General features: G+C 38.1%; 1 protein-coding gene across 2 annotated transcripts in view; it reads left to right on the top strand.

The window, feature by feature from the left end:
• Positions 1-11,157: 11,157 nt before the first annotated feature.
• Positions 11,158-14,971, top strand: part of LOC127571403 (arf-GAP with coiled-coil, ANK repeat and PH domain-containing protein 2-like) — a 76,548-nt gene continuing 72,734 nt past the window's right edge. For both annotated transcript variants that reach the window (XM_052017729.1, XM_052017728.1), the window contains exons 1-3: positions 11,158-11,214; positions 13,565-13,684; positions 14,884-14,937. In XM_052017729.1, coding sequence (XP_051873689.1) covers positions 13,586-13,684; positions 14,884-14,937 — 153 coding nt within the window. In that variant the 5' untranslated portion in view covers positions 11,158-11,214; positions 13,565-13,585. The remainder of the gene's footprint in view (positions 11,215-13,564; positions 13,685-14,883; positions 14,938-14,971) is intronic.

The following is a 14,971-nucleotide window of genomic DNA, read 5'->3' as shown; positions in this document are numbered from 1 at the left end:
CATTCACTGTGTAAGTCTTACCCTGGTTTGTCCTCCCAAAGTGCAACCCCTCACACTTGTCTGCATTAAATTCCAACTGCCATTTTTCAGCCCATGTTCCCAGCTGGTCCAAATTGTTTTGCAGGCTTTGATAGAGTTCCTTGCTGTCCAGTACGTCCCGTATCTTGGTGTCATCTGCAAATTTGCTGATCAAGTTTACCACATTATCATCGGAATCATTATTATAGATGATAAAGAACAACAGGCCCAACCATTAGAGAAACAACCATCCACTACCACTCTCTGGCTTCTCCCGCTAAGCCAGTGTTGAATCCAATTGACTACTTCATCCTTAATGCCAAGCAACTTAACCTTCTGGGCCAGCCTCCCATGCGGGACTTTGTCAAAAACCATGTGGACGATATTCATCGTCTTCTCTCGATCGACCTTCTTGGTATCCTCTTCGAAAAACTCTATAAGATTGGTTCAATGTGATTTGCTATGCACAAAGCCATGTTGACTATCCCTAATTGGGCCCTGTTTATCCTGTCCCTCAGAGTACCTTTTAATAATTTATCCATGACTGACATCAAGCTTGCTGGCCTATAATTTCCCAGCTCATTCTTGGAGCCTTTCTTGAACAACAGAACAACATTAGCTAGCCTCCAGTCCTCTAGTATTTCACCCATGGCTAAGGGCTTTTTAAATATCTCTGCCAGGGCTCCTGCAATTTCTGCACTAGCCTCCCGCAAGGTCTGAGGGGACACCTCGTCAGGCCCTGGGGATTTATCCACCCAAATTCACCTCAGGACAGCAGGCATTTCCTCTTCTGTATTACGGATATGGTCCATGACCTCACTACTCTTTTTCCTCAGTTCCATAGACTCTTGTCTCTCAAGTAAATACACAAAAAATTCATTTAAGACCTCCCCCCATCTCTTATGGCTCCATGTATAAATGACCACGCTGATCTTCAAGAGGACCAATTTTGTCCCTTAGTATCCTTTTGCTCTTAATATAGCTATAGAAATTCTTGGGATTCTTTCACCCTGGCTGCCAGAGCAACCTCGTGTCCTCTTTTAGCCCTCCTGATTTCTCTCTCTCTCTCAAGTGTTCTCTTGCATTTCTTATACTCAAGCATCTCATTTGACCTTAACTGCCTATGTCTGATATGCACCTCCTTTTCCTTTACAGGGCCTCAATATCCCTCAATAACCAAGGTTCCTTAAGTCTGTTAGCCTTGTCTTTTATTCTAACAGGAACATACTGATTCTGTACTCTCATTTTACTTTTGAAGGCCTCCCACCTTCTAAGCGTGTCTTTGCCAGAAAACAACCTATCCCAATGCATGCCTGCCAGATCCCTTCTGATGCCCTCAAAATTTGCCTTCCTCCAGTTTAGAATCTTAACCCAAGGACCAGTCCTGACCTTTCCATAATTATCTTGAAACTCATGGAATTATGATCACTCGATCCAAAGAGTTCCCCTACACACACTTCTGTCACCTGCCCTGTCTCATTCCCTAAGAGGAGGGGGAGAGAAACATTTTTTTTAAAATTGGCTTGGCAGCATTTTTGGTAGGGAACTCCATGACTGTGGTTAGTAGTGCAGGTGAGGAATTGCAAGAGTTCAGAAAGCAGCATACAAACCACAAGAGATATCAGAATTCCACCAAGAGTAAGGGAAAACCTTGCATACCAGAGAATATTGTCCTCACAGCAGCTTCAATTATGGATGTATCATCCATAATGAGCCTGTTTTTCTTTAATGTCCAGTTGAGTTTCAATTAATAGTGACATTAGGGCAACCTTAACTGACATTCCTTTTTTTCCCCCATATCAACCTAAAACATTGACAGTCACTCAGTAGTGCAATGTAAAAGCCGCATGTGAGAATCTAGTAGTAATTTTGCACTGCAAAGCCTCATTGCATATTTTGGTAGTTTCATGGTGTGCCCATTTGATGAAGAAAGTTAGAAAACAAAATATAAACATATTCAGTGTAAAAGTAATTGTTTTTTGGAATAGGTACAGGGAATCAACATTACTTTTGGTATTTGTTTAGTCTTATTGGCACAGATCTGGAAATTGCAGCTCCAGTTTCAATAGAAATCTAAAATTGCATGCAGATCTCACTCACTCCTGTGGAGCCACTTACTGACCAGGATAGTATTCATGAAGCTAATGAAGCACATCTAGTAAGAATTGAGAGGCTGTGATGCCGCCACAATCAAAGGTCCAAAATGCAAAATCTTATTTGCAGTGTACAAAACTGCCTTCCTATGCTTTGTTTACAAAAGGTAAGACCCACCTTTCCCAGCAATGAACAGCTCCTCCCTCTCCCCATCTGAGTTTGCTCTCAACTATCAGCAGCATAATAGAAGGCAGCATAACAATGGGAAGGTGGGGCAAAGTTGTATTTGTTGAGCAATTCATATGCAGTGGCATGCAAAAGTTTGGGCACCCCTGGTCAAAATTTCTGTTACTGTGAATAGTTAAGTGAGTAGAAGATGAACTGCTCTCCAAAAGTCATAATGTTAAAGATGAAACATTCTTTTCAACATTTTAAGCAAGATTAGTGTATTTTTGTTTTGTACAATTTTAGAGTGAAAAAAGGAAAGGACCACCATGCAAAAGCTTGGGCGCCCCAAGAGATTTGGGCTCTCAGTTAACTTTTACCAAGGTCTCAGACCTTCATTAGCTTGTTAGGGCTATGGCTTGTTCACAGTCATTGTTAGGAAAGGCCAGGTGATGCAAATTTCAAAGCTTTATAAATACCCTGACTCCTCAAACCTTGTCCCAACAATCAGCAGCCTTGGGCTCCTCTAAGCAGCTGCCAAGCACTCTGAAAATTAAAATAAATGATGCCCACAAAGCAGGAGAAGGCTATAAGAAGATAGCAAAGTGTTTTCAGGTAACTGTTTCTTCAGTTCATAATGTAATTAAGAAAGAGCAGTTAACAGGAACGGTGGAGGTCAAGTTGAGGTCTGGAAGACCAAGACCAAGAAAACTTCCCGAGAGAACTGCTTGTAGGATTGTGAGAAAAGCAAATCAAAACCCCCATTTGACTGCAAAAGACCTTCAGGAAGATTTAGCAGACTCTGGAGTAGTGGTACACTGTTCTACTGTGTAGCGACACCTGCACAAATATGACCTTCACGGAAGAGTCATCAGAAGAAAACCTTTCCTACATCCTCACCACAAAATTCAGTGTCAGAAGTTTGCAAAGGAACATCTAAACAAGCCTGATGCATTTTGGAAACAAGTCCTGTGGACTGATGAAGTTAAAATAGAACTTTTTGGCCGCAATGAGCAAAGATATGTTTGGAGGAAAAAGGGTGCAGAATTTCATGAAAAGAACCTCTCTCCAACTGTTAAGCACGGGGGTGGATCAATCATGCTTTGGGCTTGTGTTGCAGCCAGTGGCACGGGGAACATTTCACTGGTGGAGGGAAAAATGAATTCAATTAAATGTCAGCAAATTCTGGGAGCAAACATCATACAGTCTGTAAAGACAAAAGCTGAAGGTGAAAAGAGGATAGCTTCTATAACAAGATAACGATCCTAAACACACTTCAAAATCCACAATGGACTACCTCAAGAGGCACAAGCTGAAGGTTTTGCCATGGCCCTCACAGTCCCCCGACCTAAACATCATTGAAAATCTGTGGACAGACCTCAAAAGGGCAGTGCATGCAAGACGGCCCAAGAATCTTACCGAACTAGAAGACTTTTGCAAGGAAGAATGAGCGAAAATCCCCTAAACAAGAATTGAAAGACTCTTAGCTGGCTACAGAAAGCATTTACAAGCTGTGACACTTGCCAAAGGGGGTGTTACTAAGTACTGACCATGCAAGCCCTTTTCCTTTTTTTGTTATTTTGAAACTGTAAAAGATGGAAATAAAATAATCTTGCTTAAAATATTAAAGAAATGTGTCATCTTTAACTTTATGCCTTTTGGAAATCAGGTTATCTTTTACTCGCTTAGCTCTTCACAGTAACAGAAATTTTGACTAGGGGTGCGCAAATTTTTGCATGCCACTATTTTTTTTTAATCTGAATGTTGTTACAAAGTTTGCATTTTAAGCAATGGTTCAATGTGCAAAGCAGTGTTAGATATACCTGTATCTTTGACTAGTGCTACATGGTGTACTTGGTTGGAAATCACAAGCAGCATATTACTTTACACTTTTCACACTGATGCTCATTTTTGGCCTCAGTTTGCATGTGATAAATGACCAGTTTGCATGAGGTGTTGTATTTGTGCACTCTGGTTTTGCCAAGGTAGGGTGTAGTCACTGCATTTGTTGGCATTGTTGTGTTTCTAAATGTTAATATTTTCATTTATGTTGTGTCATTATCACATAGAGCTCTTTGTATAATTATTTACTTTTGAAGTACACTGCCTCCAAAATGTCATCATTCTGTACCATCAGGGACCCATAAATGGCAAAAAGATCTGCTGCAGGAAAGATATCAGATATCATAACCAGTAACAGAATAACAACCTAATCTTTGAATGCCCCATTGGAATCATTGATATTCAACTAAATATATTAGAACCAACCTTGACTAACATCTAAAGGAAGTGAACAAAAAACAAACTTCTGGAGGAGTTGAGGCAGGATCTTGACCCAAATGTCAACCATACCTTTGTCTCCATTGGTGCTGTTTGACCTGCTGAGTTCCTCCAGAATACAGCATCTGCAGTCTTTTGCATCTCCATGTAGAGGTAGTGACCCTGATAATGCAGCACTTTTTAAAATTCTTGTTTGTTGTTATTGTGTTTTCATACTCGCCCATAGTTATGCAGTAGGAAGACGTTTGTACTATTAGTATTTGAAATATGCTAATACAAAATTCATGGAAATTGCATGAAAAATTGACATTCACTCTTGAGAAACATGAACATTTGCTCTGAATGCTCATTTAAGGGTGCAATTTTTCACTAATAAGCTTAATAGTGATAGGGCTAATTAACAGTTAAACTATTGAATTTCAGATACACTATTTGAAATTTATTCCATGATGCTTATGCCGTGGTTGAAATTTTGTTTTGCTTTATCCAAATTTGTTTAGTTGTCCAATTTCAATATTTATATTTTGGTCATTTGGGAGAAAAAAATATAAGATTTAAGTTAATAATCGACCTTGAGTTTGTACAGTTCTCTGCATCAGGGATGAGTAACGTATTTTGCACTTAATAATGCTTGCATGATGAATTGGGACCAAAAGGCTATCCCAATTCACCATGCAAGCATAATTATTGAATTGACAACTAAAATGGATAAGAACTCTGTTTATTGGAAAATGTAACCAAGTGGAAAAAATTGTAGTAAATAACCAAACAAAAACTAAAATTTAAGATTGGACCACTTTTCATTAGGGAAGGCCAAATAAACAGATTTAGTGGAGACTCTGAGAGCTCCCTTTTATATTACATAAAAGCATATTTCAAAAATAGAAATATATTTAGTTTTATCCAGTGCATGACATTCTGTTGTATATGACCCTTTTTTTTTTATAAGATCATCAATAATGCTATTCTATTCCAGCTCTGACAAATGTTCTTTGTTTTTGAGGATACTGTTAAGTTATCAGCTACTGCTTGATGTCACCATCAATTAGTACTTGTCTCGGTCATTCTATTGTGCAAAAGTTCTTGGTGGTTTGGTATTAGCTGTGATTAATATTCCTGTTACAATTGAGGGAAAAACATGAAACACCATCAGTCTTTTCAAAGAGTTTTGCATAGGTCAAAATAGTGTATATTTTTTGAGTACCCCTTCAGCAACTTGGATACTGGTAACCAATGGAGACTTAATTGCTTGATAATTCTCAGCTTTGTGTTGATTTCACAATTGTATATTGCAGAACAAGATTTTATTTACACATAAATAGATTCATTCTTGTTTCTGAGATTGAATGGTTGTGCAACCAAGCCTGCTTTAAAGTTTACTACTGATAAAACAAAGAACTTTTTAAAATACACATTTCATTGAAGTTGATATACCAAAGCCATAAGTGGATCTTGTATGTCAAACATCTAAATGCAGGCTAAGTAATGGAAATAGCTGCTCTAGATCTAAGCAATCATGTAAAGTCTTTGGAGTTGTTCCACAGGAAAGATGTAGTACAGTTGAGCAAATTTTGCAGGAGCTGGCTCAGTTATCATAATTGCATGATAGAGGAGTGCAAGATGCGAGTAAAACAGATGATTTGCTTTAAAATTAGCTTCAGGTGGAAGTGTTGGGTAGACATACTCTTTATTCTTCTATTAAGTTATTCCCATATTGAATTCAGCTAATTTGACTCACTCCGTGAGATATCAAGAAATAGATTTTCATTTGAGAAGCAAATGAATGGTAGTCCAGAAGAAGTGGTATCTCTAGCCAAGCAGTTCGAATACTGGAAGCAATAAGAAAAAATTGACTAAGAATGAGTTTTTAACAAAGTACAGAATGATTCCAATCTGGACAATTGCTGTCATATTCCTCTGTTCTTTATCACTAACAAAGTGATGGAAGGAGTAGTCATAAAGCGTTTTTGAGTGTAATGTAACTCCTCATGAAAAATCAGCTTCTTCGTTACCATAAATCTGATCATTGATTCTTAATTTAGGTTTAAGTAGGACCACTCCACTCTAGACATTAAAGCCTTGGCTCCAACATGGACTGAAATGCTATATTCCCAAGATCAGGTAACACTCTTGTACTCAGGGTGGCCAAGTCCCCCAAGATAATTGGGATTGGGGGGGGGGGGGGGGTGCGGAACCTATCAATGGATGGAATTGTACTGAGATCACAGTCATGTGATTGGTGATCAATTTTCTCAGTCTCATGATGTAATTACATGAGGTCATATATCTCGGCTGGCTCCACCTTCATCTGCTTCTTAAATATCTTTCCTTTCATGAGCTTGGAAATGGACTGTTTACTGAATTGCTTGCATGATATTCAGTTTTGCTGCAATTCCTTAGGTAATGAAGTCGCCTAAATTATACTACTAATGGGAACAAAATAAGGTGTATGAGAAGAATATGAGAGGAAACAAAATAAATATTAAGACCTGGACAGCATTCAGGCTGCAGCTTATAAATAGCAATAACATTTACCATATACTTCTGTAATCTGATGATCTCCAAAGAGAGAGTGAACCTTCTCTCCATGACAACAACCAATAAGACTGCTGTCACCAAATCCCTCCCTATTGAGCAGAAATTGAATTGGACCTAACACATACTTGTTTTTGCTACGAGAATGCATTAAGTGCATGGATTTTGTGTGGTTGATGGGTCACCTTTTCTTGACCCACTGATGTCTCTCCAACACTTTCATCATCGGTCTGGAATGTGATGGGATGCCCTTCACGCTAGAAACTTGACTCCAATTTGTACTGCTTGATCAGTATTTCAGGAACCACTTGTTCCATCTTGGGTATGACTGAATCCATGACAGCAACTTGCCATGCTTCTTGAACAGTGGTTCCCAAAGCAGCAGTCATCACGACATAGGATGAGGGCAGCAGAGGCATGTGAATCTATTCCCCTTTCTCCTCACCAGCATCTTTTGTATTAGAAAAAGACTCTTGATACATAGTGTTTCAGAACAACATGATACTGGGGCACGTGGTGGAATATAACAGCAGATTACTGTAGGTTTAGTTAGAGATGGGTTTGAAAGAGAAAAATAAGCAGGACAACTTTTGGGAGGGAAGTCCAGAGCTTTTACGGCTTTGTTTCATTGTGGGGAAGATGAGAACAAGGGGTTCCTGTTTAATACTGAAATTAGGAAGAATCTCTTCCCTCAGAGGGTTGCAAATAATTGGAATACCTTTCCAATTCCTTGCAGAGAGCAGTGTGGGCAGAGTCCTTGAGCATATTTAAGAATGAGACTAGCTTACCAGTGTGAGAAATCAAGGGTTATGGGGGAAAATGCTGGAAAATAGACTTGACAAATGTTGGATCAGCCATGATCTCATTGAATGGCTGAGCAGTTTGGAAGGTTGAATGGCCTGCTCCTATTCTCACTTAGGGAGGTTGGGATTGAAAGAGTGCCAAGATTTCTATGGGTTGCAGGACTGGAGGATGTTACAGTGAAGGTTGGAGGTGGGGTCATGTGGAGATTTTAGTGTCAGGATTGCATCACTGCAAGTCAAAGAAAGACGGCCAGAACGGGTATTTCCTGCTTTCTGTGTGGTAAGCTTTGCATTTCCACCTTGTCAGTTTGTCTTTGTCAAAGGGGAGAGAAGCTGTTCAATTACTGCACTAATGTGTGAGGATAAGTATGTCTTTTTCAAAAAAAAAGTACAGCTTTGTCATTCTTTTTCCTCCCCAAAGAAAAGTTTTGGTGTTCATGACAATTGTAACACTTTTAGCATTTGTTAGTGGAAGGTTTGTTTTTTCATAGTAAAGCGTAATATGAATAATCGAGGTCATTTAATCAATTTTCTGGCCATCTATTTAGAAGTTTACATAATCGTAGAATTTTTATGGAAAAGAAGGCTTTTTTTCCCATCAAGTCAGGGCTGGTTTACCTTAAAGCAATCTGGTCAATCCCAATCCCTTGGTTTTTTTTTCTCTATGGTCCTGCAGATTATTTTTACTTAGTGCCTTTTGAATTCGTTCTTGACCTTCCTGCTCTTTCTTGACGAACAAGTTATTTGTCATGTTTTGTGCACCTTTCAATTTTGGAACAGTGAATTACAATCACAATGCATCTAATTGGTGAAAGTCTTTGAATGCTGATGAAATTAATAATGGTTTTCAGATTCTTTTATCTATTATTCATCATAAGCTTCTGAAATATTTTGTTTGATTAGTAATAACTTGGCCATAGAATAATAAATACCCAATACTTGGAGTTTTTTTGCTTGAACAAGCTGATTTTTAGCACAATTTACAAGACTGCCAGATTGCAAAATATTGTGGAAATTTAAGTGAAGAATGCAAGTGGTATTACTCTATTAATAATGATCTTCAAAACAAAATTTTCCAAAAAAAAGTAGCTTTTTAAAAAAAAATCCTCTCAGCACACTCCACCCATGAATTAGCCATGCACACAGTGTGACTTAATGGTGAATGGAAGTTTTCATTTCTAATACTCATTCGCAGAGGAGATTTATAGAAATTAATTTTTGGCTAGTTTTTGAATAATTTTCTTTTTAGTTGTTAAGTATTGTCCACTTTAATTCAGCACAAGTAGCAAATAGCTTTATATAGATTATAGATAGAAAATTGTTCGGTATTTGAAGCTGGGTTATTCCCAGGAGTGAGTTTCTTTGCTAATTTAGAATGTTTTTGAGATGAACCTGCTTCGAACATTTAGTAACTTTAGAAAGCTTGATTTTAATATTTCAAATTAAATTGATCCTTTTTTAAATAACCTTTTTAATAAGTTGCCTGAATGTGCTGGTTCATAAGGATTAGGCCATTCAGTCCATTGAGTCTGCTCTGCTGTTCAATCATGGCTGATTCATTATTACCTCTCAACCCCATTCTCCTGCCTTCTCCCCATAACCTTTGATGCCCTTACTAATCAAGAACCTATCAACCTCCGCTTTAAATATTCCCAATGACTTGACCTCCACGGCCATCTGTGGCAATGAATTCCACAGATACACCACTAAAAAAAAAATTCCTCCTCATCTCTGTTCAAAAGGGATGGCCTTGTATTCTGAGGCTGTCTCCTCTGGTCCTAGACTCTCCCACTACTGGAAACATCCCCTCCACATCCAGTCTATCCAGGCCTTTCAATATTCGCTCTTTCAATGAGATCCCGCTCATCCTTCTAAACTCCAGTGAATACAGGCCCAGAGCCATCAAAAGCTCCTTATGCATTAACCTTTTCATCCCTGAGATCATTCTCATAAACCTTCTCTGGACCCCCTCCAACGCCAGCACATCCTTCCTTGGATATGGGGCCCAAAACTGCTCTCAATACTCAAAATGCAAATACTGCAAACTTTGCCACAAACCCACCAATTCCGCCATCCAGATCATTAAAATATAACGTGAAAAGTGGCGGAACAAACATGGACCCCTGGGGAACACCAGTAGTCACTGGCAGCCAACCAGAAAAAGCCCTCTTTATTTCTGCTCTTTGCCTTCTGCCAGTCAGCCAATCTTCTATCCATGCTGGTACCTTTTTCCTGTAATACCATGGGCTCCTGTCTTGTTTAGCAGCCTCCTGTGCGGCACCTTGCCAAAGGCCTTCTGAAAATCCAAGTAAACAACATCCACTGACACTTTGTTTATCCTGCTTGTTACTTCCTCAAGAAGTTCCAACAGGTTTGTAAGGTAAGATTGCCCCTTAAGGAAACCGTGCTGACTTCGGCCTATTTTATCATTTGCTTCCAAGCATCCTGAAACCTCATCCTTAATAATGGGCTCTAAAATCTTGCCAACCATTGGAGTCAGGCTAACCAGCCTATAATTTCCTGGTTTTTTTTGCCTCTCTCCCTTCTAAAAGAGTGGAGTCGTATTAGTGATTTCTTCCAATCCTCAGAAACCATTCCTGACTCTAGTGATTCTTGGCCAAGAATGGCCAAATTGGTTCATGGCCAGTTTTGTAATCAGCAGAATGTAAATGAGATTGAACAGAAGCCAGCTGGGTTTGGAGAGGAAAAAGAACTTTAAAAATGAGTACAATTGACACCAAACAACTGAATGAACCCAATGCGCAAACTCTATCTCATAGAACCTAAAATGGTGTTGAATCCATTGCAGCGCTGAACTAAGTCTGAATTGACTCAAAATTGTTCTTAGCTGTTATGTTAACTTTTTCTCTTGCTATTGATATGTGATTGATATAGTAGAGGGTTCTACCAAAGGTTTATTTTGAAATGCTATATTTAATAACAGTCAACAGTTTGTTTTTTTTCCCCCTTCTCCAATTACATCATCTTTATCTTTTTACATTTATTGCTGTTCAACTATGTGATGTTGACTGTGAGCATGTTTCATTCTGCACCCTTTGTCACTATCCAGTATAATGACCTGAATAGGCACGTGATCTTGTATTAATATTATCTGTGGGATTGTAGTTTGATATTAGCACACTGTTTAACACAGGTTTTCGAGCATCAGTTGTTTGAAAGGATGATCGGTAATGAAACTTGCTGAGAAGGGAGCAGCACTGAAAAAACTACAGCAGATTAATTATATTGTTTCCTCAACAGAGCTGCAATAGAAGAAGCTGAAGGAGATTTTGCTGAATTGGAGTCAAAACTTGAAAAGGTGAGTACCATTTATATTTTTGTTATTTGTGACCTTGATACCTGATTAGTAATTTTAAATGTTTGAATTATGGGACAGGATTAAGGAAAGTTGCATGAAAATTTCTTGCAGGAAAAGGTAGACGAAAGTACTCAAGGTGGAGTTGCCTGAAAGTTCCAAGGGCCTCTTTCTATCATAAAAGAAAGAGCAGACTAATGTTAACAGGCATACAAATTCAGAAACCTTCCAGGTGCTGTAATTACCAGAATCTAAATATACTCTAGCCGGAGAATTTTATATAAATTTTTAATATAAATAAATACTGGTCCTTAATTTGCTCTGTTATATTCTTCACATTAAATGCTAATTACACCAAACCTAATTGGAATTAAATCTCTTTGATCAAAAGTGGAGCAGAAAGGCAGTTTTGATAGTTTTATAACAGTTAGCATGAAGAGCATTCCAAATTTTCAAAAGTTGAGCTCTGCAGAGAATGAAATAGATTCCTACATATCGTTGAAGACTTTAATAGTGAATCGTGAGAGACTATCTTCTTTGGTCCATATTGAAAGGCTATTAATTTGAATAACCACTTATGCAGAATCTGTTCACATTGCCTTGTGGTAAATGGAATGATTTGCCATAGATGTTCAAATGGAGGTTTTATTCATTTCTCCCTTCTGCAACAAAGGAAGGTGCAGCTGTATAGGTGGAGAGCAAGATTGATTTTTGGATTGTTTCAGCAATGACATTAAATGGCATTATACTTTTAAGGTTGTGTAAGATTTAATAGGTCTTTAATTTTCCAGTGAATTGGAAAAATTGATCAGGTCATGTTCATCTATAAAAATTCCAACATTTCATTTGTTCCAGAAGTTCCATGTACTGCAATATTTTGATTTTCCATTTTCTATTTACAAGCAGTAAGGAAATGGTATGGGCACTTGAAGAAGAGTTGATATTTATTGCAAGGAGGTTGGTGTATAAGAGAAACAAAGTCTTGTGGAGTATTACGTGGCTTTTCTTAAACCACACTTGGATTGCATTGTAACATTTGGTCTCCATACCTAAGAAACAGTATACTTGTAGGCAACGCAGTGTAGATTCACTAGGATAGTGGCTTAGGAGGAGAGATTGAGTAGGATTCGCCAATGTTCATTGGAGTTTAGGTGAATAAGGGAGGACTTCATTGGAAAGGAATTTGCATGATGGATGAGAAGAAACTATTTCCTTTGAGTGGAGAGTCTAAGACTGGAAAGTGTAGGATCTTGAGGTCTGAAATGAGAAATTTCTTCAAGTGGAGGAAAACCTTTTGGAAATCTGAGCTACAGAGGGTTGTAGAACTTCAGACACTGAGTATATTCAAAGCTAAGAGATATTTTTGGGTACCTAGAGAGTAAGTGGATCAGGTGGGAAATTGGACTTGAGCTGGAGAATTATTGAATAGTTGAACAGGGTTGTGGGGATGTTTGACCTATCACTGTGTTGAATTCTTGCACTCTTCACACTTCCACAGTACCACCAGCTTCCTAAGCTTCAATCTTTAATTTGGTATAGCTATTACAAACTTCGTGCTTTGCTTTAGTTCCCCCTTTTGTTTCTTTCAGTGTTTGTCTCTCTGAAATTTGATTTTGCAAGGATTCCCTGCCATCCAATTTTGCGACCATCAAACAATTAATTAATCAGTTTGAAATAGAAATACAATATCCTACTTGTTGATGTTTTAAATTGTTTAAAATTTGGAACGATTTGGAAGAAATGGCATTGAAGAAGACCATTTGAGAAGATGAATAATCAGTTTGATCGTGGCTCGTCTTAACTCTGCCTAATTGCCTTTTGTTTCCCCATGGTTTCCCCATGTCTAACAAAATTCAGTCAATCTCAGTTCTGAAATGTTAAAAGTTTGTCATTCCCTTTCTGCCCTCACCCTCTACCCTGCTCGCTCAAGGCACCCCTCTCTCGACTCTTTTCCCTCTCCCATCCCCATTCTCTGGATCGTGCCTGTGGACTGACAGATCACAGAAGGGGGAGTGAAGTTGTAGGAGGTTGAAAGTGTGTGCTCTCTCCTGCTGTTTCCCATCCATTCCCATGTTCCACAGCCTTTTCAGTTTTACAGTTCCAATCCACTATCTTTCTGGTACATTCACAATAATAGCACCACTTGATTTTTATTTGAATTGATAGGGTTGAATATTCTAAATTAACTCTTATTGTGATTGCAGTATATTTAACATTTTCAAGTTTTCTCTGCCAATGGTAATAACACAGAAAAAACTATTGATTTTTAAATGTCTTTTCCACAATAATTCTGATTTTAATTGGATAATAGGCTGGGAGTATGTGAACACTTAGTACAACTTTCTTCCTTTAGGTTGTGAAGCTATGCATTGGAATGATAGATGCTGGAAAGAACTTCTGCAATGCCAACAAACAGTTTGTGAATGGAATTCGTGAGCTTGCCCAGCATTCCACCAGGGATGAAGTCATTGAGGTAAGAACACTGCTTTAAGCAAATCAGAAAATTTTCAGAACAATAAGAGTTATTTTTCAAAATATGATTACTTACTGCTAACTTCTCAGTATCTTATTGTATTCAATAATTGATATGCAGTGTTCTAGGACGTAATGCCACAATAACACTAGAGAAAGCAAATGTGACTAGAGTGCACCCGTGTAAGTGTTTGTGGTTTGGGCATATGGGTGTTTATTGATCAGAAGTTTATTCATTTAAATTTGCAGTTTAAAGTTAGAAACTTGCTTGGATTATTATCAAAGCTCAATTCACCAGAAATGGAATTCTTGTGATGACAGTATAACAAGCATTGGAGATATCGTTGGAACTGAAAGTCCAGCGTTATTTTGTGGAGAATTGAGATGTTGCATTTGAGATGAATGGGATGCATACTGAATTTAATCATTGAAAAACTTTGCAATGAAGAGAATATGGTACAATTAAAGTTATTTTTTGCAGTGTCTTTTTCTCTCATAAGTTACCTTTAACCTTTTATACAAGTTGACCCATTGTGGTTCATCATATTTCTCTACTGTCATCTCTGGAGTGTTCCCAGTTCCTTGGCTCCCTCCTGATCCTCAACACTTGTTACCCTCTGATAGTATTTGTAAAAAGCATTACCTCTTATCTCATCTCATCTTATCTCATCCCTTCCTTATTTCTGTGCTGTCAAGCTGCTCATCTGAAATCCAGAATTGAGTACTCCAACATTCTTTTGGCTGGACTTTTTTTCACTCTGCAAAAATTAGCTCACCCAAAACTCTGCCTGAGTTGAAGTTTCAAGTCTCACTCATCCATTGCGTTGTCCTTAATGACCTTGGTTGGCTCCTGACTGGCCAGCCTTAATTCCGCATCCTTTTTCTTCTGTTAAAGTTGCTCATTCTCCTTGTGTATCTATGTACTGTTCACTATTTTTTTTCTCATCCCTTTTGAAATCTCCATCCTGTACCATCTGTGTCTGGGTTTCCAATCTAAAATCCCTTCCTTATCCTTTCCTTTAATTTTACTCTTTGTCCAGTTTATTCCTTTGATTCTGTATCCATTCTTTTCCTTATTGTTCTGTGAGCACTCTTCCTCGTTTTTCAAGTTAAAGATATTTTTTTTCATTTGGGAATGTTGAATTACTTGTATTTTCAAAATTGACATATTTATTGAGGTTTTGTATTTGCTTCCATTAGAACAGTCTAATGAGGTTTTCGGAGAGCCTTCTGGAGATGGTTAATTTTCACACCGTAAGTCATGAATTATGTTATTTATGTGATGTAA

The sequence above is a fragment of the Pristis pectinata genome, chromosome 6 (genome assembly GCF_009764475.1).
Source record: "Pristis pectinata isolate sPriPec2 chromosome 6, sPriPec2.1.pri, whole genome shotgun sequence".
In the NCBI taxonomy this organism is placed as follows: domain Eukaryota; kingdom Metazoa; phylum Chordata; class Chondrichthyes; order Rhinopristiformes; family Pristidae; genus Pristis; species Pristis pectinata.
This window is presented reverse-complemented; position numbering and strand designations above follow the sequence as displayed.